Raw genomic sequence first — 24,364 nt, forward strand, 5'->3', positions numbered from 1 at the left:
TGCTTGTGGTCATGGGGGTGGGGCAGAGTGCGGGGGGCATCGCCTCTCTTGAGATGGCTACACTTCAGTTTCCCAAACCACAGCGAGGGCTGCTCTGCACCGCTGCTGAAATAGGCCGAGGCTGCAGGATACATGGAGATGTTTAGTTTCTGGAGGACATCTGTTTTTCTAAACTACGGATCCTCTTTCCAAAAACTGACAAGCGTTAGTCATCTTCAACTCGGCACGAACCCACAAGTGTGCTTGTGTGTGGCTCGGCGGCCTTCGGCTCAGGCCCCGCCCTCGGGCGCACACTGACACTGCCGGCACCCGGCCAGATCGCGCTTTTGGCCTGGTGTGAGTGGCTTCTCCGGAGCCACCAGTCCCGGGGCCAGCTCAGCCTCCTCCCCTAAAGGGGACCGCCCGGCTGCGCTGTGCCGGAGTGGAGTACAAGGAAGAACGTTTGGAGTGCAGAGCGGAGTTGGGCCGCCGGAGGAAGGGAAGCAGAAGAGAGGGGTCTCCACTCCAAGTTTGCGCGGCGGTGGCCGCGTCCCGGGGGTGCCTGTCCCGCTTCGCGCTGCAGCAGCCGGAATCGAGCCCTCCCGGCGGACTGGACCTCTCGGTCCGGGTTCCAGGCGGGCGCTAGAGGCTCGACCAGAGGCCGGGGAGGAACTTCTCTTGCAAGCTGTCGCCGAGGGCCCTTATTGTCTGCAGGAACTCTCCGGAATCGGGAGGGGGAGGACTGGATCGCTCTTCCACTGGGATTCGTCAAGAGTTCCGGCGGCAGCTGCGGCGGTTGCGGAGTCTCCCTTTGTCCTCCTAGGACCTCCCTCCTTCCCGGTCTCCCTCCCTCTGTCAGTTAGTAGGTCCTGCTGACCCAGGCGCCGGCGCCCCAGCTGCTCGCAATCCCCGACCCTAGGGTGCGTCCCTGCTAACTCCTACCACCCTAGCGTCGCCACCGAGTCGAGCAGAGGGGGCTGCGAGCAGGAGGGAGTCGCAGACCCCTGGCCGCAGGATGCTGGCGGGGCTGTCCCCGGCGCGCAGTCCCGGGAGCTGGCTGGTCCCCGGGCTGTGGTTGCTAGCTCTCAGCGGTCCTGGGGGGCTGGTGAGCGCCCAGGAGCAGCCCTCCTGCCGTGGAGCCTTTGATCTCTACTTCGTCCTGGACAAGTGAGTGCGGGAGGGAGATGCAGGGTCTTCTGGTGACAGTGGCACTGGGTAGTGAGCTGTGGCTGGGGAGGCTGAGATGTATGTGCGAGCTGGGGAGGGGCGTGGGTAACCCGGTGATGGGTGCCCTGTTGCTATCTCTGTCCGAAAAGCGAGCGCTTTCGGATCTGTGCGGGCTGCGGGGTGATAGGAGGATCCCCGAGCTGCTAGGCTCGCTGGGAGATGGGTAGTCACTGCTGGCCAGTTGTGGAGTTTCTTGGGAAACTGCGGCCACTTGGGATAGCCTTCTGCGACCCCTGTAACCCAGACAAGACTCTTTCTCGGCCCCTCTGTCCTCAGCGCCTCACGCTGGCTGAAGTTTTTAACATACCCACCAGTGTGGTTTGCGTTTCCTTCTAAGGAAGGCTGTGTTTATTTTGAAGAGCTGGGATCCTACTCCAAACAATTAGCAGGCAGGTGGTCCCTGAAGATGGGTTGACTTCCTAGATTCTCCTAGCACCTAAGTTTCAGATGCTGATGCTGTTACTTTGCTTGAAGAAGAGGTCAGGTTAGGCCCCAGTAAATGTGTTGTTTTTATGATCAGTTCAATTTCCTTTTTCAGGTCTGGGAGTGTGGCAAATAACTGGATTGAAATTTACAATTTTGTCCAGCAACTTACAGAGAGATTTGTGAGGTATTTCTCCCACTTTCCATTTCTAAGCAGGGGAGTTTAATGTGGAGGGAAGTTGGAAACCATTTGCAGGGAAAGCCTTTACTCAACTGTTGATTTTTAAGTGCCTCAAGGTCTTATCACACACATGCTGTTATTAGGACAGCCCTTCAGTTGTTGAGGGCTTTTTTCATCTGGATCCCAGAAACTTGGCTCAGGCTCTGGGGAAGTATCTTCAGATACAATTCCAAATGTCTTTTCCTTTCTGAATTTTCATCTGTTCTGAATTTCAGTTATGCTTTCTCATAATTTACCACATTAAAAATTTTATGCTAATAGTATCCATAATATATTTTCCTTTCCATACAATTCTTAGCATTGTTGAGGTCCTCATTTAAAAAAAAGTGTTGGTAATCTTCAAATGAACACGTGTTAATAACCCACTACCAGGAAAGGCACTTGTGTGTGTTTAAAGAAACGACTTGTGTTTACGCAATATGTGGGCGTGTGGCTGGTTTAAAATTTAACTGTTCTATATATGCAATAAGCCTTACTAGGAAAGATTGGTTTCTCTCCTATAAAAAGCATAACTGCTATGAAATCCAGCTTACTCTCTTATTTAGAGGTAACCAGGAATTAGTGGCATCCCTATTTAAAAATAACCTTAGGACACTAGTCTTTTGAGGCTTTTTTTTCTTTTCTCCTTTTTTTTTTTTTTTTTTTAAGAAGAAAAAATGCAATGAGCAAATGCAAGTTTATCAAGATAATGGAAAGGACATGAAAAGGAGCTGTATCATTAAATATTGCTTCTTTCAGTCTTGTTAGCCCAAATGTTTTCTGTAAAACAGGCTTAGATGATCAAAACATTTTGAAAGTCATGTTGCAAGTAACTTCAAACAATCTGTAGAGGCCTAGGCAATCCTTGCTTTTAGTTATTGGCAGCCGTAAGTTTATCCCTATAAAAATGTATTCTTGTCCATGTTTAATCATCAGTCTCCTGCTTAGGAAGCCAAGTATAACACTCATTTCTGGACAAGGTCTGAGGTAAACTTGTCTAGGAGAGAAAAATAAACAAGGCCCTATATCCTTAAATGTCAAAGGCAGAAGAAAGAGTTGTTTATAAATTTTCTGATTTAATCCAAGAGTGTGCAGAGTCCCATAGATTTTGATCAAAAGCAATGTGTCATTTCAGTATATTTCCAAGAAGTGGGGCTCTTATTTGGTCTGGTTTACAAATTGGAATTCTATAATACACAGTTCTCTGGCTCAAGTTTAGTTGCTCAGTTATTAACCAACAGTGCATTGTAGAAAGTAAATAAAGGGTGACTACTGAAGAGAATGACTTTTCAAATATGTATAACCCTTTGCCATCATTCTGCTCTTCAGTTTGTAGGTCTTACTTTCACATCTTCAGTTTCAGATCTTAGTAAGAGTTGCATTGAGTGTCTTCGAAATGAGAACCATTTTGTGAGATCAAGGCTTAAAGCTTAAAAGGTGTAGCTAACCAGCGCAGTTGTTGCCAATTGGAGTGTGATATTTGAGACTTAGAAAATTGAAAATGTCTAATCAAAATGTGATTTGTTCTTCTCATTCACATTGTCCGTGACACTCTTTAAGTAATCTTACTTCAGGATAACTTCTGTATGAACTCCTTTCATAGCTGTGGTAATTAAATCAAACGGACTGCTCTCCAGCCCTAAAATTGCTAATGATAATCACTCTGAAGGGACTGGCCTCCTAGAAGGAGATGAGATAGAACATCAAAGGAAGAAGCACTTTCTACAAAAGAATTTTCCATTGGCCTAGAATTCATCTTTCTAGTTAGCCTCTTCCTAAACAGTCCTATGGGTCAAGGAGGAGTGCTTGAGAGCTGAGAAGCACTGTCTAAATCCAAAATGACATATGCAGTAATGTTGAGCAGAGTTAAGTGTATCTACTGAGGGAGTTCCATTTAAAAGAAGCCTGGACCATTCAGTGAGACTGATTTTAAATGAGAGTCCCTAGCTATGCATCTGTATTATATCAATATTTCTTTTAAAAATGTTTTAACTGTCTCTTTTCTTATTTTGCAGCCCTCAAATGAGATTATCTTTCATTGTGTTTTCTTCTCAAGCAACCATTATTTTGCCATTAACTGGAGACAGGTTAGTGCATTATCATTTCACTGCAGGCTTTTAGTAGAGACTAATCTTAAAGGAATGATTGATATTTCCAAGTGGTGATTCAGGCCTCTCAGTGGAATCAAGCAACTGCACAGACAATTTCGTTCTCTTCACTAATAGAGGGAAAAGGAGGTATGAATAATATAAAAGAGTAGGTAATCTGAAAATCAATATCACTCATATTGGCTGTGGAATGTACAGTGAAACCCATATCTCTGCCTTAGTTGTGTATTTACTGCCTCCCACTTTTCCCCTCTCTGTTACTGTAAGTAGTTCTACATCTTTCATGTTTAGATGTAATATATTAATCAACCAGGAATTGGAAGAATATTAGGGAGGAGAAAGATATGGATCAATTTGGATAATCTACTAGATTGAGCAGACATCCTGAATCTCCAGTCTTACTCTGAGGTCCACTGATGCTGAATATGTTTACCTTTATAAAGGGACTTGCTTTCATTTTCGTGTGTGTGTGTGTGTGTGTGTGTGTGTGTATGTATGTATTTTTTTTTCCCCAAACAATATCATAGTATTTTATATGACCATTTCTGTGTCATTTGGACCCATCACTGTGGCAAGTTAGAAGTAGTCATTGACATATTTTAAAGAATGGTTCTTTCCATAGTGGGAAGGGAGATTTTCTACTTCATTTTTATGTCTACTTCATTTAACACAAAGTATGCAAGATAGTTCTTGCTCAATTCTTGTTGAATAAATGAATGGGTTAGTGTTATTTTGAAATCAAATTTCTCCAAACTGTAGTATTAGCAAGGGAGGCTGTTGTATCTTTTTTCACATAATATGTGGATTTCTGAAAAGTTTTGTCTTTAAAGTATTTTTTTTTCCTTTAAAAATGTCAAGAAAGCATAATATTTAAAGGAACTCAGGGAGATAACATTTAAAATTCACATAATTGATTTGGAAAATCAATCCAACTTCTAATTTCTTTGTGCTTTAAGTTTTACTTTTCCTGGAGAGGAAATCTCTCTGTAGGTGGGGAGTCCAGCTTATGACCTCAGTGTCCTCACTGATATTTCCTCTCATACTTTTTTATGTGCATCTGGGTCTCATCAAGGGCCAGAGCAACAGTAGTCCCTAACAACCCATATACAACAGCTTTTTATACCCATTGATATAACAGTCCTTGCCTTCATGAAAAGAAGTTTTCTCTATTGCCCAGCTTAATTTCCAAAGAAACAACTTTTGATTCAGCCTATCCATTAGGACAAAAAAAGAACCAAGTTAACATTTATGGAGTATGTATAGAGAAAAGGATTTAGAATAATGCCAGACACATAGTAGACTCTCAGTAATTGTCAACTGCATACATTGTGCCAGGTTCTCTGTTAGGTACTTTACATGTGAATCCTTCAGCACTTTGATAATCCTTCTCTGTTAGGTACTTTACATGTGAATCCTTCAGCACTTTGATAGTCACAGGTCGGCAAGATTGGTATTGCATAAACATGCATGGAAAGGGTTTAAATCCTGTTCATCTCAACTAGAGATTCTTCCCTTATCATTGGTTGAATCTGATAGGGGAGGGGTTAGAATGGGATAAAGAAGCTTCTATTTCAAAAGGCAGCATAATGTTGCACCTAAAAGTTGCTGAACCCATTTACTTGCCAAATGGTCATGGACAAGTTACTTAACTTCTTTATGCCTCAGGTTTTTCCATCTATGTAATGATGATGATGATGGTGGTGATAATAATAATACCTACTTCATAAGATTGCTGTAAGAATTGAAGTCAATGAATGTGGAAAATGTAGGACAGAGTCTGGCATATGTGTATTCAAGAGATGAGAGCTTTTTTGTTGCTATTATTATTATCTGCAGCTAGGGAGTATGTAGTATTTTAATGATCAGGAGGAATTATGCTTATATACAGGGATTATTATCCTGCTTGAAAGGATTTATAATAAAATTCCAGGAGGAATTTTAATAATGCTACTTGCACTTTTTTTTTTCCTCCAATATAGTTGGCTCCTCTGGCTCTTTTTAAATAGAAATAAGTTCAGTTTTAACAAATTGCATGATTTGGCACATCACATTACTTTGGGGTGGCAGAATGTACACTGAGAAGGCCTGGGTTAAGAGTTCCAGTTTTGCTACTTAACTGATTAGAGACTTGGGGTAAATCATCTACTCAGTGTGTCAGTTTTTATGTTTATAAACTGCAGACATAATCTACCATGTTTTCTTAAGAGATTTGTGAGGGTCAAAAATAAGACAATGCATAGAAAAGTTTTTTGTATATCACAGAACAGTCTGCCCTAAAGGATTATTTTCTAAACCTAGTTGTTCTTTTACTAATTTTATTTAATTAAATCAGTAACTTTTCAAATTTCTTTGGTCCTCTATATTTGGATATAATGTCACTTTTCATCCATTATACAATTTTAAGTGTGTAGAAACCATTCACATATTTAGATGCAAGATCACTGAACAGATGTTTCCACAACTATTGGGGATCCTTGTTTCAAGGCCTAGAAAGGGGAATTCTATGTATAAACTTTCTCGATGTCACACTAAGAGATCTGAGTGCATGGAAAATGCAAAGGTCAAATATAGCAGGTTTCACAATTTTGGTTCTGTTACTTACAATTCGTCAGTACCTTGGTAAATATGAGAAGTACCTCTTTCATGTTTCTCAGAGTGTTGCTAAATATTTTCAGTAGAGATGAAGCAAGATTGGAAGACAGTAAGTCCTTACAGTAGGGCTGTGTCTTCTGTTAGGGTTTCAGCATGAATTTGGTACTATGTAAATGCATGAATAGAATAATAAACATGGCAAGAAATGATCAGTTATGCATTTTATATACTCATGATCTAAAAATATTATTATTTTGAATAATTCAATTTGAAACACTCTCTTCTTTTCTTTTGCCCCCATGATTTTTATCTTCCATATATCTGTTAGTCCATCCATCTACCTACCTACCTACCTACCTGCTTTGCCTGCCCTATCTGTATATGATGTATTGAGCATTGTGGACTCTGGAGGTAACACAAGGATGAATAAGCTATGTGACAGTAGGGGGCTGTTTGTGTACACAAACACATACACAAACACATATAGCTCAGGGCTGTATTATAGGATCAGGTAAGAGGAAAGTGCTGACTGTTGATTCAATATGGAAATAGCCAGCCTCTCAATATTAGAGAATTTGAATCAGGACTAATTTTAAAGGATATTCTTAGTTATTGTGTTGCAAAATTGGGGGTAGTGAATTATGCTTAGTTCTGCTTAATGTAATCTTAACGATGTAAAAGTGATTTAATCGAAAACATTTAGTGAACAATTATTATGTGCTAGATATTGTGCAAAATGCTTTCCATTCATGACTTCACTTAACCCTTATATCAACTCCATGTAACAGATACTGTTATCTCAACTTTATAAATGAGGAAACTGAAGCTGAGAAAGGTAATGTAACTTGTCCAAAACACACAATTAATCAGTGGTGGGGAGTATATTAGCCAGAATGGTCTCTTAAAGTGTCAAGTAGATCATGCCCCTCTTGTGCTTAAGACAATCTAATGGCTTAGAATAGAAAGCACACGTTTCCCAATGGCCTAAAAGCCCTACCTGCTTGCTCACCCAAACCTTTCCTACAACACTGTATGCCATAGTTTTGTATACTGGCCATCTTTCCATTCCCTGAACAGACCAACCTTCTCTCTGCACTAGCAGTTTTGCTGTCTGCCCCAGATCTTCCCCTGACCAGCTCATGCTTGTTATTGAGGCCTCATCTCACGCATCACCTCCTTTGAGAAGCTTTGCCTCACCATCAGGTGTAAAGAAATCCTGCCTCACCTCCCTGGTAACGTCTCACAATACTCTATTTAGTTATCACTTTTTGAAATTGTTCTGTTAATTAATCAATTTATCTTACTCTGTAACCCTAATGTAAACTGCATGAGAGCAGAGGGGTCCTCTTTGTCTTGTTTACCTTCACCCATATATCTAACACCTAGAACAGGGCTTGGCCCATAGTAGATGCTTGTAAATATTTGTTGAATGAATGATTGAGTTGGTCTGACTCTAGAACCTGAGTTATTAACTGCTATCATATATTTTCTCTCCTTGAGAAGTGATAAATGATGACTTATATTTGCTAATTTTCTCATTTTTATGTTATAGATCAGTTACAAACATTTCCAGCTCTCTTTTTGATATAACTGTCCCCAAATTGAAAAAGTCATATAATTGTTTGACCTGAGAATAATAATCAATTACTTAGGAAACAAATATTCCTTAGGCAAACTTGTGGGAAATTAAAGAGAAGTCGTTTGATTAAATTTATATGAAAATTTAAATAATATACACATTTCTATTATTTGAAAGGATTTCTTCTAATTCCTTTAAATCTGAATTAAAAATTTACTTGTGATAAAATAGTCTTTTTTTAAGAGTTGGTAACTTATAAATTGGTTCATTCATTTTGCAGCGAAATTTGTCAGTATCTGTAAAAGTTTAGAAGTCTGCTATCAGCAATTCTACTTTTTAGGACTATACCCTACTGAAATACTAACACCAGTGTGCAAAGATAGGTATGTGCAAAATTAAATACTGCAGCATTGTTCATTATAGTGAAAATTGTAGTAAATCTAAATGCTTGTCGATTGATGATACTATAATAAATTTAGACATAGAATGGGATACTATACAGTCGTTCAAAGAATTGGAAAATCCATATATATCACCATGAAAATATATCTAAGATATACTAATTGAGAAAAGCAAGTTACAGAATACTCTGTTAAAGATGATAAATCAAAACAAACCAAAAATTTACCTGTTTTTATGGTGTGTGTGTGTATAATAATGAATGCATGGAAAAAAGTCTGGAAGTTGAGCAACAAGTTGCTAACGACAATGTTGTCTTAGCAGTGAGGTTCAGGGTGGGGAGAGCCTTCATGTTTTTAATTTCCATACATCTAGGTTATTCAATTTTATTTCAATAGCAATGTAATACTATTTGTAAAAAATTAAACAAATACTTAAATTAAAAATAAATGTTATTGACTTCTGTAGCCAGAGACAGCTATCTTGGAATCAAAATGGAACTCAAGGGTTGGAAAGAGTAAGCGTTAGGAATAGAGCATATTCAGCTGTTAACTTGGAGGATCCTGAAGGCTCCTTGTTAAAATGAAAACACCAGGATTGGACTTTGGGTCAGAAAGACATAGGAGCTGTATACTAGCTGTGTGACTTTGGACAAGTTATTTCACCTCTTGCTGCCCAATTCGCTTGTCTGCTAGAAGGAGCTAATCATTCCTACCATATAGAAATGTTGGGGTGATTAAATGCATACAATGCATGAGAAGGCCTAACTGATGACTGGTTGGGAAGGAGACTGAGGTTGAAATGGGATTTGGAGGTTATCATTTTACCGCACCAATGATGTGCCAATTCCCAAAGTTCTACTCTTTAGCTTTTTTTAGTTCTTAAATATATATGCATTTTCTCAATGCCACCCAAGGTAATCATGTGCCAGGATTCTAGCAGAAGTTTGGAGAAGTCAAGTGACTTTGCTCAAAGTGACACAGCTAAGGAGTCAGAGCCAGAATTCACGCCTGGGTGTGGCTCCTGAGCGTGACCACCTACCCACTGCACTGCCTCGACTCTCTCTGTTCCCCCTTCTCCAGTTTTCACAATTAGTCAGAATTGTCATAATTCAAAGACATATTCATCCTCTAAATGTGTTCTGTTCTCTTACAAACCAGTGACGCGGTGAGAGGAAGTGACTCTATTGTTTTTGCTTTGATTCTATTAGGGCAGTAATTATTCCTGTTTAGAAAAGTCAGTTTTGGCCACACGTCGTGGTAATCCTGAGAGGTCTGGGCATGGCAGCAACTCGGATTCTGGGCGTGCATATGTGAATAGTTACTTTCAGTGAAGTCCCGTATCTGCTTCATGAGTGTGTTCTAGAAAATTAAATACATTGTTGCTTGTGCCTGGAAGACAGACCTGGCACACTGAGGTGGTAAAACGCAGAGGTCGGTTTCTCATGGCCCAGTAAGGCATTGAATGGGTAAATGGAGTATAAACATTCAAGATACAGCAGATGTGAACTTTAGGTGTGATCTGTGTACCACACTTTGGTAAGTGTAGACTAAATTGGAGAAAAAATTTTCACGAACCCAGATTGTGTGGGGCATTTTTTAAGCAGATATTTTTGAATCTAGGACTTTACCTTGGATTCATTGGTCTGGAATCTGGACCACAGAGACCTTGGCATATATTGGCTTTAGAGTGACATATTAAATAAAGACTAAGCAAGTTTTTATATAAAGTACAAGTCACTAAGATGTAACTTGGGATGCATTAGAAATGTTTGTGTCTGGAAAGATCATCTTTTACTCTTTTGAAACCTTTAAAAATTTTTAAGTTGAGGAGCTAGTAGGGAATAATTTTTTTTTTTCCTTTGGCAATTTGTCCTTCATACAGTACGTTGTATAGCAGTATATAATGACTCAATTAAATAGATAGCTAGGATGGGTATAGTATTTGAATGAATGAACAAATTTCCCCTCATGTAATTTTTCTAATTTTGTCAGACTGATTATTATTGTGGTTTATTAATGGAAGGAGACAAAAGTAGTAGATAAAGTTCATTGAGCACTTACTATGTATCAGACATTTTGCTAAATGCTTTATACGTAATAGCTCAGGTAAAGTACAATGCTAAGTGGATTCTAAATCATTTGTATAGACATGAATAACATCTTGAGAACATTGTTTTGTTTCATATTTTACTCAATCTACTAAGTTTTACCTTCCAAGAGAAACATTTAATTATGTTATGAAACTGACTAATTTTAAAATTCTTGTGTATTCCTACATTTTGTTTGCAGTTTTGTTCATTTCAAGGACTAATATCTCTGGCTAATATTCTCTTGAGGATAAAGAACAGAATTGACCTATGATATAAATACCTATAGCTAACTGACCTATGATATAAATACCTATAGCATTTATGCTTATGCAGTTATCTAAACTGGCATTTGATAGCGTAGATGCATGAAGCTTTTAGCTTTTGTGATAGATTGATCTTCTGTGACCTCCAATGAAACACAGAATACATACAACATATATGCATACATGTGTATACATGATTATATATGTAATATGTATATTATATATGATATATGTGTATATAAGTATTTTTTATTTAAATATATAATTTAAAAAATCTGGGTTGGGCCTATGGCTTACTAAATTTAACCAATGGAATGCAGTAGACATGAACATGAAACTGAGCCTCCAATAACAATTTGCTCACTGCTCTTCCAGTCTTTACTGTCAATCTCCTCAAGGTCATTTATCTTTTACCTTAGTCACAATTTCTATTTTGGTTATCTATTACTGCATAATAAACTACCCTAAAATTAGTGGTATAAATACAATTTATTGTTTCTCATGATATTGTGCATTGAATGGGCAGTTCTCACGCTTCACATGTTGTCAGCTGGGAAGCTGGAATGGCTAGAAGAGTTGAAATCACCTAACCCAGGCGGCTCGCAAGTTGGTGCTGGTGCTGGCTGTTGTCTAGGAGCTCAGCTAGGACTGTGGACTGGAGTCTTCATTCTCCTGCATGTGGCTTCTGCACATGGCTAGGTTGGGTTTCCTCCTCTGCATGGTGGTCTCAGGATAGTTAATGTTTTTGTATGGCAGCTAGCTACCAAGGGTACAAAAAAGGAAACTCCCATGCCTTATTAAGGCTTTGGCCTGGAGTTGGCACCGTGATCATAGAAAAGCACCCCAAAACTTAGTGGCTTAAACAACAATTTTGTTATCTCTCACAATTCTGTGAGTTGATGGCTCAAATGGAAGGTTTCTCTGCCCCATAGGATGTTATCTGGTGTGCTATAGTCATAGAGGGTGGTTGTTGATTCTGAAGCACACCTGGCTGCGCATTAGAATACTCTGGGGAATTTCCAAAAAATACCCTGACCCCAGCACACACCAAGTGGATTAGAATCTCTTCCATTAGAGTCCAGAGGAGATTTTTTTTAAAGCCCTTCAGATGATCCCAGCGTCCAGCTAGATGGAGAACTACACTACATCTGTAGAGATGGGTGTGAAGGTAGCTGTGGACTAAGCATGAGTCGTTCTCATATCACCGTGTAGGATCACAGCGTTCACATGTGGTAGGTGCTCAGCAGATGTGTGTAGACTGATTGACTGAAACCTGGAAAGAGCTTTAAAATCTGGAAAGTTAAGATGATGCTCATTGAAAAGTTCAGGTTAAATATACAGATATATTTATAAATGTATATCTTTAGTCACAAGTAGAAGGTACTTAAAATTATGCCTTAACTGTGCTAGTTGGGCAAGTCAGAATTTTCTGCCAACCATTTTATTATGCCACTATTTATAAAATACATCTTTATTTTAGTTATGACATCATGCACATCTTCCACAGTCCCAAGTGTTCTATGGATGGAGAAAAGCCATTGATGTGGCACCGTGCATGGCAGTTGTGGTTTCCTTCCCCTCCCTTCTCTTTTCTTCTTGTCCTGCCTCTTCCCTTTTATCTCTTCCTTTCCCTACTCAGCAGAGAAACTTGAGAGATACTAACAGAGCTGAAAGTGTTAATTTTATAGATTAAAAAAATGAGTCAGTGTGTTTTTGTCTCCACCTCCCACCCCCTGCCTCATTCTCTTTTCAATCAACATAGTTATAAAGTCAAGAAGAAAGAGTTGATTAGTCCCCTGATGCTCAGCAACAACAAACAACAACAACAACTGTAAAACAGAAGTTTCATATCCTATTTTATTTGTTTAAATTCTGCCTCTTTCCAAAAAGTATTTGAAGCTGCACAGAATATAATAACATTGCAGAAAATTAATAACATATAAAAAGAAAATTTAGGATCTTGAAAAAGAGGATGTAGCAATATGATAACGATATGAACTTAGCAGAATTTTCTGAATGAGTAAGAAATTTATCATGGGGTTCCCGATAGGGCAAGAAACAGTTTACATAGCTGTAGTTAGCAGAAAGAAGGAAGTATATAGTGATTACTCAGAGATGGCAAAGAAACTTCTGCTGTGTGACCTCATGGGGGACTTTGTGTGTCTTGACAGCAGCACCCTTGACAACAGCTTCACAACAAACACCAAAGTAGTTTCGATATTGCTGTTCCTCGTAGCTGAAGACATAACGTTAAAGCCATACTCAGTGAAGCTGATCTTCTAAGATGATGTTGGATTGGAGCTGATCTTCTTAACATACCCATTTTTTTTCTTCTTTTATTTTTTATCAATTTCTCCCTTGCTTTCCTTTAGAGTTTTCTTTAAGTCACAGTATAGATGGATGAGTTGTGTTTTTCACCTGCTATATAATTTTGTTTCCCCCTTAGTCTACCATTTACTAATAGAGAAATTTAGAGCTTATTTTTTAGTTTCTTGGGATCCTTCAAAGACCCTATCTTGTTTCGGTTTCCATTTCCCATTTGGTGACACTTGTTGATGGAGGAGAGGCTGGCAGATTATGTAGTTACTCTGGAAAGTGATGGACCAGGACTCAATGTATGTTGATGTTATTGGCTATGGGCAAGGAACACTTTTCCTCTTATGACCCTGCAGCTGTAAAAGTAATGATGCAATTCAGAGCAGCTTAGAATATTATGGTGGCAGGTATGGGTACAGATAGAAAAGCAAGAGGTGCTCTGCTTCTTCCAGTGAAATGAGCTAGCAGAGACCTACCTTCCCAAACACTCTGAATCCCACATTTGGCAAGTTCTTTCAGCTTAAAGTCTTCTGCTGGTGTTGTCTGGTCCTCAGAAGTAATGATGAGCTGAATCTGAACTGAATGGAGAAGGTGATTTTTACCATGCAAAATTTGTTTGCGTAAACTTGGATTTCAGTTGTCTGAAATTTCTCTTTTGGCAGCAAACATTAATGCTTGAGGACATGCTGCCACTCATTTTTGGGAAACACCAAATATTTGGTTTTTATCTGCATTCAGACAGAATCAGTTTCAAGTTGTTTCTGTAGATATTAAAACATAAATATTTAGATAAAACACGTTTATAAATTATGTAATTTACTCCATAATCTGTGGAATTATGAATTTTTTTCCTATGGTAGATTGAAAAATTTATTGAACATTTACTTTGTAAAAGACATTATAATAAGTAGTTAGCGCAGAGTTGGGGGCTACATTAAAAATAATAGACATGGTGATAGTCCACTGTAAACTTCCAGTCTAGTTAAGAAGTAAAAAAATTAAATTAAATTCATTAAATTATTTTAAAGTAGAATGTTTTTAAGAAACAGAATTATTCAATGTAGTAAGAGTTGAACATGAATATGTTTGGGGCACCTTAGAAAAAAGAGTACATTGAAGTTAGAGATAGGTTCAGAATAGGTAGATTTTTGAATTTATTTATTTATTTTTGGATGTGTTGGGTCTTAGTTTCTGTGCAAGGGCTTTCTCCAGTTGCGGCGAGCGGGGGCCACTCTTCATCGCGGTGCACGGGCCTCTCACTGTCGCGGCCTCTCCCGTTGCGGAGCACAGGCTCCAGACGCGCAGGCTCAGCAGTTGTGGCTCACGGGCCTAGCCGCTCCGCGGCATGTGGGATCTTCCCAGACCAGGGCTCGAACCCGTGTCCTCTGCATTGGCAGGCGGACTTCTAACCACTGCGCCACCAGGGAAGCCCCAGAATAGGTAGATTTTAAACCAAGGATTAAAAGAGACAATCAACATGGGTTAGTAGAGATGACTGAATTAGGAATGAGGAAGATTAGGATTATACTTTGAAAGTTGTCTTGTGTTATCTGGAAACTTCTTGAGATGGAGAACTTGTCTGATAATAATTTTCATTACAATATTAAAATAGAATCAATAAGTTACTTTTAAAATGTGAATGCGGCCCTGGTGAATGACTCATTTATTTCAAGTATTGGAAACACAACATTGCAGCATGACAGAATAATTTTTTTTTACTATTTTTGACATTTGTTTTAATAGAGTATGATGTATACATATCATACACATATGTATATACATATACTTATGTATGTATATATACACACACAAATATATATATGTATATAAAATTTTGTGTGTGACCCCAGTAAGTTCCTTGATGTTCAGATAATATACTTTTTACAATTAATTTTTTATCTATCATCCTCAGGAGTGTGGATGATCTTCATGTTTTATTTAAAGCATTATACTTCAGTTTACCATATCATGACTTTTTTATTTAGAAAGGTATTTTTTTGCTTCTACTTAAAGGCTAAAATTCTGAAAATAATATATTCAGATCTCTCTTTGGATCTTTTAATTTTAAAATTTTAAAAAGAAACTTTGACTTTATTTTGGATTGTTTTTGCAACACTTGTATTTGTGTCTTAAGATTCTTTTGATTTATTTTCAAAGGGGTCTCTGGAATCTATATTTAAAAAACCTGAAAAATGAGTCTTTTACTTATACACGCAAAATAGCTGTTAATATTGTAGTCCTACTTTGTTTAGACATACTCCATTGAGACAACTAATTAGTCATGATGAGAAAGATTATTCTATGATTTTTCCTCTTTTTCATTTATATTGTCTCTGTCAAGAACCATTATCATCCATCCATTCATCCATCCAATCATTTATTCTTTCATTTGTTCATCAAATATGTATTAAGTACCTACAATATGCAAGAGAATGAGCTGGTGTCTGGATGGGTGAGAAGAAGCCACAGAAGTGACTAGATCATGAGACTTTGGGAGACAAATATAGGAATGTTAATTTCCATAAGTAAGGGTTAAGTAATGTGCCTTAGGAATTTGCAGATAACACAGAAGATTTCTGACTTGTAGGGAGGTAGGGTGAGTGCTGCAGAAATACTTTTTCACTTAAGTTGACCTACTCCATCATGGTTTTTTTTGAATGCAGGAAAATGTTTTACTCCTTAGCATTTAGTAAAACATGTGATAGAAGATATCTGTTCTCAGCTCAAAAAGCCTAGAATATGCCTGGCTTTTTCAAGATATTTCACATTGTTAGTACTTTTATTTTTTATGGTTAAAATACAGACATTGTTAAATACTCATTAAAATGACAAAAAGTATGAGGAGCTATCTGCCCTCAAAGCCCATGTTCTTTCCTTTCCTTCTTACTAAAGAAACTTTAGTTGCAAAACTGCAACTGCAACTTGAGAAGTGCTTATTATGATCTTTCTTCATTTTTCTTTTGTTTAATTTTATACTATATTATTTTCAGAGGCAAAATCAGTGAAGGCTTGGACAATTTAAAACGTGTTAGTCCCGTAGGAGAGACATACATCCATGAAGGACTAAAGCTAGTAAGTTCTTTTACATTTATGAGTATGGGAGAGAATGTTTTCTTACTCTGTAATGAAATAAATTGTAACTCTCTAGTAAAACTCAAAGACCCCATTACATGTTTATCTTAAAATTTTTTTAAAAAATGCTTTTAGTTGTTCTAGGGATAAGACAGATAGAAAACATTTACCATGGTGATAAGAAAAGTTTGGATGACATTTTGCCTTTTATGGGATTTTCCATTTTCTCTATGGCTATATTCAGAGAACCACATTTTCTATGTGGTTATAGTCAGCCAAGGCTAAAATCTTTATCATTTAAACCCTATACTAACTACTCTATAATGTGAATATATGTATATTTCAAATTAAAATAGTTAACACAAAATACCCTGTTTTAAAAGCCAGTTCATAATATTTTGATTTTGTCAGACTTAAAATTCAGCTTGATGGAACATGCTGGTTAAAAGTTAAGATTAACTTATGAGTTGGACAATTATTCTTCATTTTCAGGCAAATGAACAAATTGAGAAAGCAGGAGGCTTAAAAACCTCCAGTATCATAATTGCTCTGACAGATGGGAAGTTGGATGGTCTGGTGCCATCATATGCAGAGAAAGAGGTGAGTATTGAACTGAAACGGTTCTTTACACCCCGGTGTACTTTGCTGTATGTCTCTGCATGTATTAGCCTGACATTTGAATAATTCACCTCTCTGTCTTTCTCTCTCTGTCCCTCTCTCATTCTCTCAATAGGCAAAGATATCCAGGTCCCTTGGGGCTAGAGTTTATTGTGTTGGTGTCCTTGACTTTGAACAAGCTCAAGTAAGTCCAGCAGATCTGCAGCCTTTAATCTAAATCACATAACTGTCTTAAGGAGAGTTTATCAGATTTTTTTCACTGATGACTTATTATGACTCAAATCAGTCATTAAAGATTTTCTATAAAAATGGCCCCATGTCTTGAGCTCTATGTTAATAATGTCTGAATTTGACAGGCTTCATTACCTAATCAAGCTGAAGACAAAACTCTAATTTTCTTGAACATTTATTCCATTTGAAGGAACTAATGTTGGAAAAGCTGTTGGATTAAAACAATATGCATACTCCTCTTCTTTAACTCAACTGACAGGATTATCATGACAAGTCTTGTTCAAATGTTTTAGTTTGAAAACTCAACTCAGGAGTTCAGGGATTTGGGAAGTCTGTGTAGGAGAAATCTTTAATAATTTTCCCTAAAGAACCAATTTTTTTTCATGAATTTTTGAGGGTTTATGTATTAAATTTTTTTCCCCACTCACAAAATGATTTTACATTTAAATATTTGGTTGAGTGTGACTGAGACTCCTGTGTCTCATGACATTTACAGCTAGTAGAGCTCTGAGCTGTTTTGAAATTGAAACTTGATGCCAGTGTAAAGGGGCTGTGTCTGATCTCAGTTCATTTTCTTGTGATGCATTTAGAGTAACACTAGTCCCATCACCTTCAGTTCCTGACAGTGAATTAATCAGCTGGTATAATTTTTCAAGTGAATGTAATTGACATGTAATGAAGTGTATAAAGTGTTGTATGTCTCAACCACCTCTCAATTAAATTTTCCTCCTTTTTCTAAAGCTCGAAAGAATTGCTGATTCCAAGGAACAAGTTTTCCCTGTCAAAGGTGGATTTCAAGCTCTTAAAGGAATAATTAATTCTGTGAGTATTTCTCTGGGGTCAGGAAAGGCTCGTAATTTTAGATATATTTTAAACTATAGGAAGTAATCTTGATATCCAGTTCAGTGGGTCATTATCTTGAAGAAAGAAGTTAAGAAGGAAGTTTGTTGGGTGTTGCAAATGCAGGGAAATTCTAAAAGATCTGGATTTTGTTTGTTAAGTGAGATTTGGTATTAATTCTTGCAAATTGAGCTCTGTGAGCCTGGGTTTGTGATTTCAAGTTTAAGATTTTCATAAACAGTCTCAGAGCATGCTTTGAGCATGGAGTTCCTCACTGTATTGATATCTTGAAAGTTTTATAGGCTTTATAGAAGAGTAAAATAAAAATTTGGATTGGAATGTGTGATTGCTTCCTCCTCCAAATATGGTATTTCTTAGCTATCAGTCAGGCAACTCGAACGGGTGGCAGAGTATTTGACTGCGATTGTTGTTCTTTCCATTTTAATGATTAATAGTTTCACTGGAGCTCATAATATTTCTGTTTGGAATTCAGTTGAGCTGTCTCTGGTGATCATTAGAATCCGGGCCATCCTAAACAGGGTATGGGGAAGTGGAGTGATGAAATGCAAAGCAAAACTCCTGGGCTTTCACAGCTAAGGTTTATGTTTCATTTTACTGCCTTTTGCTAGAAGCACTAGGAGCAGTTGCTATTAAGTATTTATGATATTTTGGTAAACAACATCCTAAAATAGAAGTGGATAATATATATTCTCTAAGCCAAAGCTTTTTCTTTAATCCTTGGGTATTTATTGAAGGAAAAAAAAAATCTCAGTTTTTTTCTGACATTTGGTTCTGGAATTTAAAATTTGTTTTTAAAAATCATGTTTTTCAGAAACACAGAGTGAGATTTATTGCATTTGTTTTTGGTAGTATGTAGGCTTTTTTCCTCTTAATAAATGGATCTTTTCAGGAAAAACATACAATTTGATTCTAAAACATATCAGTACGACTAGTGGACAGGCCAAATATAAGTGCAGAATGGAACAGAGATTCAATTATTTTAGGAGTTTACATATGTGTTTAGTTTTAGGAAAAAATTTCAATGTGAAAAAGTAATAAATATTTTTGTAGGTGGATTCAAGGTACATACTCTACAACTGCGATTTGTTTTACAATATAGGGAAATGTATTGACAATGCAAAAGGGAGGATAATTTGACCCTGTAAAAAACAAATCAGTGTATTGTATTTTAAATAGAATTTTATTGTACTTGGGAATTTGCAATTATTTTTATATTTGTACTGGGAAGGAGAAAAGACCTCTGTGGGTTTTCCCCTTTGCATTTTTTTTCTCTATATAAAAGGATTAATTCAAAATCCTCCAGGTGACTAATTGGCTTTTGAAAACTCTTTTTGTGGGTTATGACTACAAATATCTCCTTCAAAAAATTAGTATTTGACTACTGGAGGAGATAAAGTTGTTATTGTTTTATTATATTTATTTGTTCAATTTCACTTTTTAAATTTGTATAAGAAAACTTTAGAATGGAATTTCGAACTACAGTGTTTCTCGCCTGAAGTTCTTGATAGACTTTAGCTCAAGTAAGTTATGTCGAAAGATTTAGCATGAACTTAGACAAATTTGCGTTATTTTAGCCACACATTATGAACAAAGCCTCTTGAATTTCATCTGGAGGGGGCTGATGGGTATAGCTATCATCTCATTATAGTTAAACTGCAGCTATTTTGTCACAAAAGGAGTTGTAAGTGATCCTGAGGGAGGCCAGCCTCTGGGGAAACCCTAGCAGTAACTTGGGAGAGGAGGCAGGTAGACAAACGGAGCCTTACAATCAAAGTTGATCTCACTAATGGTTGAGATTTCTATCAACATGATAATAGCTTGGGATTTCTGCCCACTTTGTAGAAATTTAAGGCACTAAATCAAGCACTTTATCTCTCTTCAGGGCAGAGATTGTACCACCCTCTGATAATATACAAAAGCTGTACTTCTGCCTCAAATTTGAATTACCCTTTATATTTACAAAGTACCATCTTATCTTTAAAAATTATATATGGTATTTAAACACATATAGTGTATTTCAGGGTAAGAGCTGAGAGAAGAGAATCTCTCTCTGTTCTTTATGGTTTACCAAACTAATGGGTAACATGGTACTGTGGAATGTATTTACACAAAGCTAAGCAAATGGAAGAAATCAGAAAATTTAAATCTTTCAGATGTTTGGTACTCTGAAGGCAAAATATTTGCTAAATTGATCGATAATTTATTTTTCCTGCTAGAAGTTATTTAAATACATCTGGCCTTATTAATTGTCAGTGCATTAATTTCCTTGAAGTTAATCTTTAATTGAGAAAAAGTGATAACATGGTTTTCTTGTTTTCTTTGTCCTCCCTTCCCCTGCCCACTAAAATCCAGTGACCTAGATGGTCTGGTCCCTATTGTAAAAGATATCACATTTTGTTAAGGCATAGTTTGTTTAGAATCAACTTTTTAATCAGCAAGGATAAGAGTTTAACTTTGGAGCCTTTCTTCATTATAGTTTTTGAAAAAAGAAGAAACACTGTAGTAGTTCTAACTTTTATAACTTCAAAACAAGGGACTGTAAAAGGCCTTTGTTATGAACATATTAACAACTTAATACCTTTTCTAAAATTTATTTGATTCGGAAAATCATTTTAATGGTCTATTTTAATTTGGAGGGAAATGTATCATTTCAAAATTTTTAGATTTCTATCCCGGCAAACATGATACGTATAACATTTTTTGTACTATTGGTTTAACCTCTACTCTTAATTAGCATATATGAAGGTTTGGAATTCATTATCTCAAGGAGGTACTGGTGAAAAACTTTTCCTCTTTTTTACCCTTCTTTTCCCGTTGTACAATGGATTCTTTCATTTCCTCATTTATTGAGCTCTTACTATGTTAGGGCATGGTATTAAGCTTGGAAGAGGGGGACACAAACTTATATAAGACAAATTCTTTGTTCTAAAGGGGCTGGGAAATGACGATTCGCGGTTTGGAATATGGTGGCGCCCTGCGAGAATTACAAAATGTGGGAATTTGGAAAAGGGAAATTTCAGTGAGTCATCCTATGTGATAAAAAGGAATCCTGTAATGCAGTATGTGTTAAAATATCAATATGGCTAGAGTAACGTTGACAGAGCGGTGGAATGAGTTTGGTTATACGAAGTCATGGGAGGCTTTTTGTGGTGGGATCTGAACTGCACTCTGACAATTGGAGTAGATTTAATTACAAACAAGGAACACAGAACTTCAGAAACAGCCTGGGCTGAGTGGCTGAGATACAGGAGGGTTTGGCTTGGATGGTGGAATGATGTGGGGGATAAACATCGGTAGGTAGGCTGGATCCAGATTATGGAGACCCTCAAATATTTGAGTGGTGAAATGGCTCTTTTTGCATAAATAGTCGAGGAACCATGGAAGATTAATTTAGAGCATGAAATTTATAACAGTGAAAGTTTACGTAGAATATGCTTATGGTAATGTATGGGATGATTTGAAAGATGAAAAGCTGTGTTATGTCTCTTGCAATAGTGCTTGTGAAACATGGCGAAAGGAAACCTAACATAGTGAAGACAATATGAGATTGGAAAATACGAAGACCTGAGTGTGGGTTCCAACTCTGCCACTGCCTAGCCATGTGACCTTGTGTACCTCCTATAGTGTAATCTCTCTGAGTTTTAAAATTCTCATCAGTCAAATGAGGATAATGATATCTATATCAGTGAATTGTTTTGTGAATTAAATGAGATAATGATTAAGAATGATCTAACTCAGAAGGGCTGACTTTAAAACATGTGGTAGGAAGCTAGGAATGGCTGGAAGCTAGGACCATGTAGGATGGGATTATTGATCCTTCTGTAGAGTAGTCCACGGAGAGAGCTGGCCAACATTCTAAATGATCAATGACTTAGGTCTAAAGAGGGGTGGTATTGATATGTGCAAGGATCAAATCTAGCAAGTGGGTCATAACAACAAGGATTTCTAGATGGTGTAGCTACTCAAAGTCAAGTATCTGGCTGTGCCCTAGTTCCGAATTCTCAGGGCGTAGGTCTAGGACCCAGCCGACAACTGGAAAAGAAGATTCAGAATTCCCATGGCAAAAGCTATGTAGAATTTCAGGATCCTCCATTCAGAAAAAAGAGCCACAATTCTTGTGGGATAACTTGTGGTGCTAATTAGTGATTCAGAGTAGAAATGTTACTTTGTTAAGGGGAAACCACAGCCCCAATGGACTATAGTTCCTTAGGGCTAATTTCAGGCACTGGGATTCTAGGTCTTTCACAATAAAACTAGGTCAAGGACTGCAAGGGAAGCAATTAATAAATTCTCTGCCCGGGTCAGAATTATGTCAGGAACAGGGTGGGGCTGAACCTCTAGGTATGAAACTGTTTGCTCTGTCTGAGCCAGGCTCTGAAGGCTCTGGCAAATATTAGCTGGCAAATACTAGTTGTTGTTAAAATTGTGATGGCTGTGAAAACTGGAAATAAAAAGGTAAATGTGGGAAGCTTTAAAAAATTAATAGAACCTGGGAGCTCACTGGATATAGGATGAAAAGGACAGAGAGGACAGTCAAGTGTAACTTGGGCCTTCCAACCCTGATAATATGAGTATCTAGAAGCATTGAAAGTGAATGCTGTTTTCTCAGAGGGGTCAGAGGGTTAGAGGACAAAGTGGAATTGGGCAGGAGGGCAGGGAGAGACGGTGAATTGGGCCTGGGAAGAAATCCCGGTGGGGGGATGTCGCTGAGGGAAGTGGAGATCCAGGGAAATGTTCAAATCAGAAAACTGCAGAACTGAGTCATTCTTCCTCCTCTTGTTCTTTCTCCTCTCCCTTGCCCACCAACACAAGGATATAATTCTGTTTTCCACAGATCTTAGAATTGTTAAACAATTATTTTTGGTTTCTTGGAAAGGTGATTGTAGAACTTTTATTTGAAAATAAAATTGTATTCAAACTAAGATAGGCCAGACTAACCTGTGAGTACCATGTGGTTTCTAGTGCAGTGTTTCATAAGGCAGTGCTGTGTAAGAGAACATTAAAAATAAAACAAAACCACGATTAGTGAATAACAGGGAAAGAATAAAAATCAAAGTGATGTGGAAAAGCCCCTCCTTTTTTTCTAAAAACAAGACCATGAGATGTTTTACTCTTTCCAATTACTTCCATAAACTTTTTTTGATAGCACACCTCAAAAATATTAAGCATAAGAGGTAAATCAGTTGTGAAGCTGTTTTTATAGATAATCCTGATCCAAAAGAATTAAGAACACTGCATCCTAGGTGATGGCAGCAAACTTCCTAAATACCTAATGGGGAAGTAAAGGAGCCTAAATAGGAAAGGAATGATCACTCACACATGTAGGAAATTTAAATAAAACTGTAATAGATTGTTTACTTTTTTACTGAAAAAAGTAAAATTTACATTTCAAAAAGTAACTTCATTCATAGTGCTGGAAATATAAGCTTCATTTGACCTTTGGAGCCAAGTTGTTTGTCTCAGTAATACCTATTGTTGTTATTATTATTTTTAAAAAGTATCTAAGAAAGGTGTCTAAACTATGTTTTAATGGAATGAGAAGACGTTGCAAAATCATTTTCTCTACAGGAAAATCATTTTCATAGAAGAGGGTACCTAATAAACATTCTGATAAGACTGCAGCTTAAATGCTTTTAGTAGGTTCTGCTATGAATGTCGACTGCTTAGTTGTGGAAATGTCTATTTATAAAATTATGGTTTAATGAAAAACCTAAAGTCTGAGCTAAATATAAAGATATATTCACAGGAAAAAAAAAAAGCCAAACTGGTACAACTTACTCAAAATTGGAAATCAGTTACTAGGACTCCTTTTAAAAAAGACTGGCTGGGCTTCCCTGGTGGCGCAGTGGTTGAGAATCTGCCTGCTAATGCAGGAGACACAGGTTCGAGCCCTGGTCTGGGAAGATCCCACCTGCTGCGGAGCAACTGGGCCCGTGAGCCACAACTACTGAGCCTGCGCCTCTGGAGCCGGTGCTCCGTAACGAGAGGCCGCGATAGTGAGAGGCCCGCGCACCGCGATGAAGAGTGGCCCCCGCTTGCCGCAACTAGAGAAAGCCCTCGCACAGAAACGAAGACCCAACACAGCCATAAATAAATAAATAAATAAATTTAAAAAGGACTGGCTGTAGCATGAGGCTCACTGTGCATCAGATTCTTCTGGGCTTCTATTTATCCAAGGATCTTTAGTACTGAATATAGATAAGGTGTCTCCTTATAACATCTTTCACATTAATGGTTAGGAAGGTTGGGACCGTATTTCCCACCTCCTCCTTTTTTTGCCTAATACAGTGTTGGGTTAGTAGTTATTGCCTAATTCATGTTTATCAATGAATGAATAAATAAAATCCATGCTTCTTGAAAATATTTTTAAATTTTTAAAATACA

The 24,364-nt window shown here is 37.6% G+C and overlaps 1 protein-coding gene across 1 annotated transcript in view; it reads left to right on the forward strand.

The window, feature by feature from the left end:
* The first annotated feature begins 271 nt into the window (after nt 1-271).
* The window catches only part of ANTXR2 (ANTXR cell adhesion molecule 2), a 161,951-nt gene continuing 137,858 nt past the window's right edge, over nt 272-24,364 (forward strand). The window contains exons 1-7 of the mRNA XM_036853450.1: nt 272-1,146; nt 1,745-1,816; nt 3,865-3,936; nt 16,189-16,270; nt 16,763-16,870; nt 17,004-17,072; nt 17,861-17,941. Of these exons, the coding sequence (XP_036709345.1) occupies nt 995-1,146; nt 1,745-1,816; nt 3,865-3,936; nt 16,189-16,270; nt 16,763-16,870; nt 17,004-17,072; nt 17,861-17,941 (636 nt within the window). The 5' untranslated portion in view covers nt 272-994. The remainder of the gene's footprint in view (nt 1,147-1,744; nt 1,817-3,864; nt 3,937-16,188; nt 16,271-16,762; nt 16,871-17,003; nt 17,073-17,860; nt 17,942-24,364) is intronic.

Source organism: Balaenoptera musculus, chromosome 5 (assembly GCF_009873245.2).
Source record: "Balaenoptera musculus isolate JJ_BM4_2016_0621 chromosome 5, mBalMus1.pri.v3, whole genome shotgun sequence".
NCBI lineage: Eukaryota > Metazoa > Chordata > Mammalia > Artiodactyla > Balaenopteridae > Balaenoptera > Balaenoptera musculus.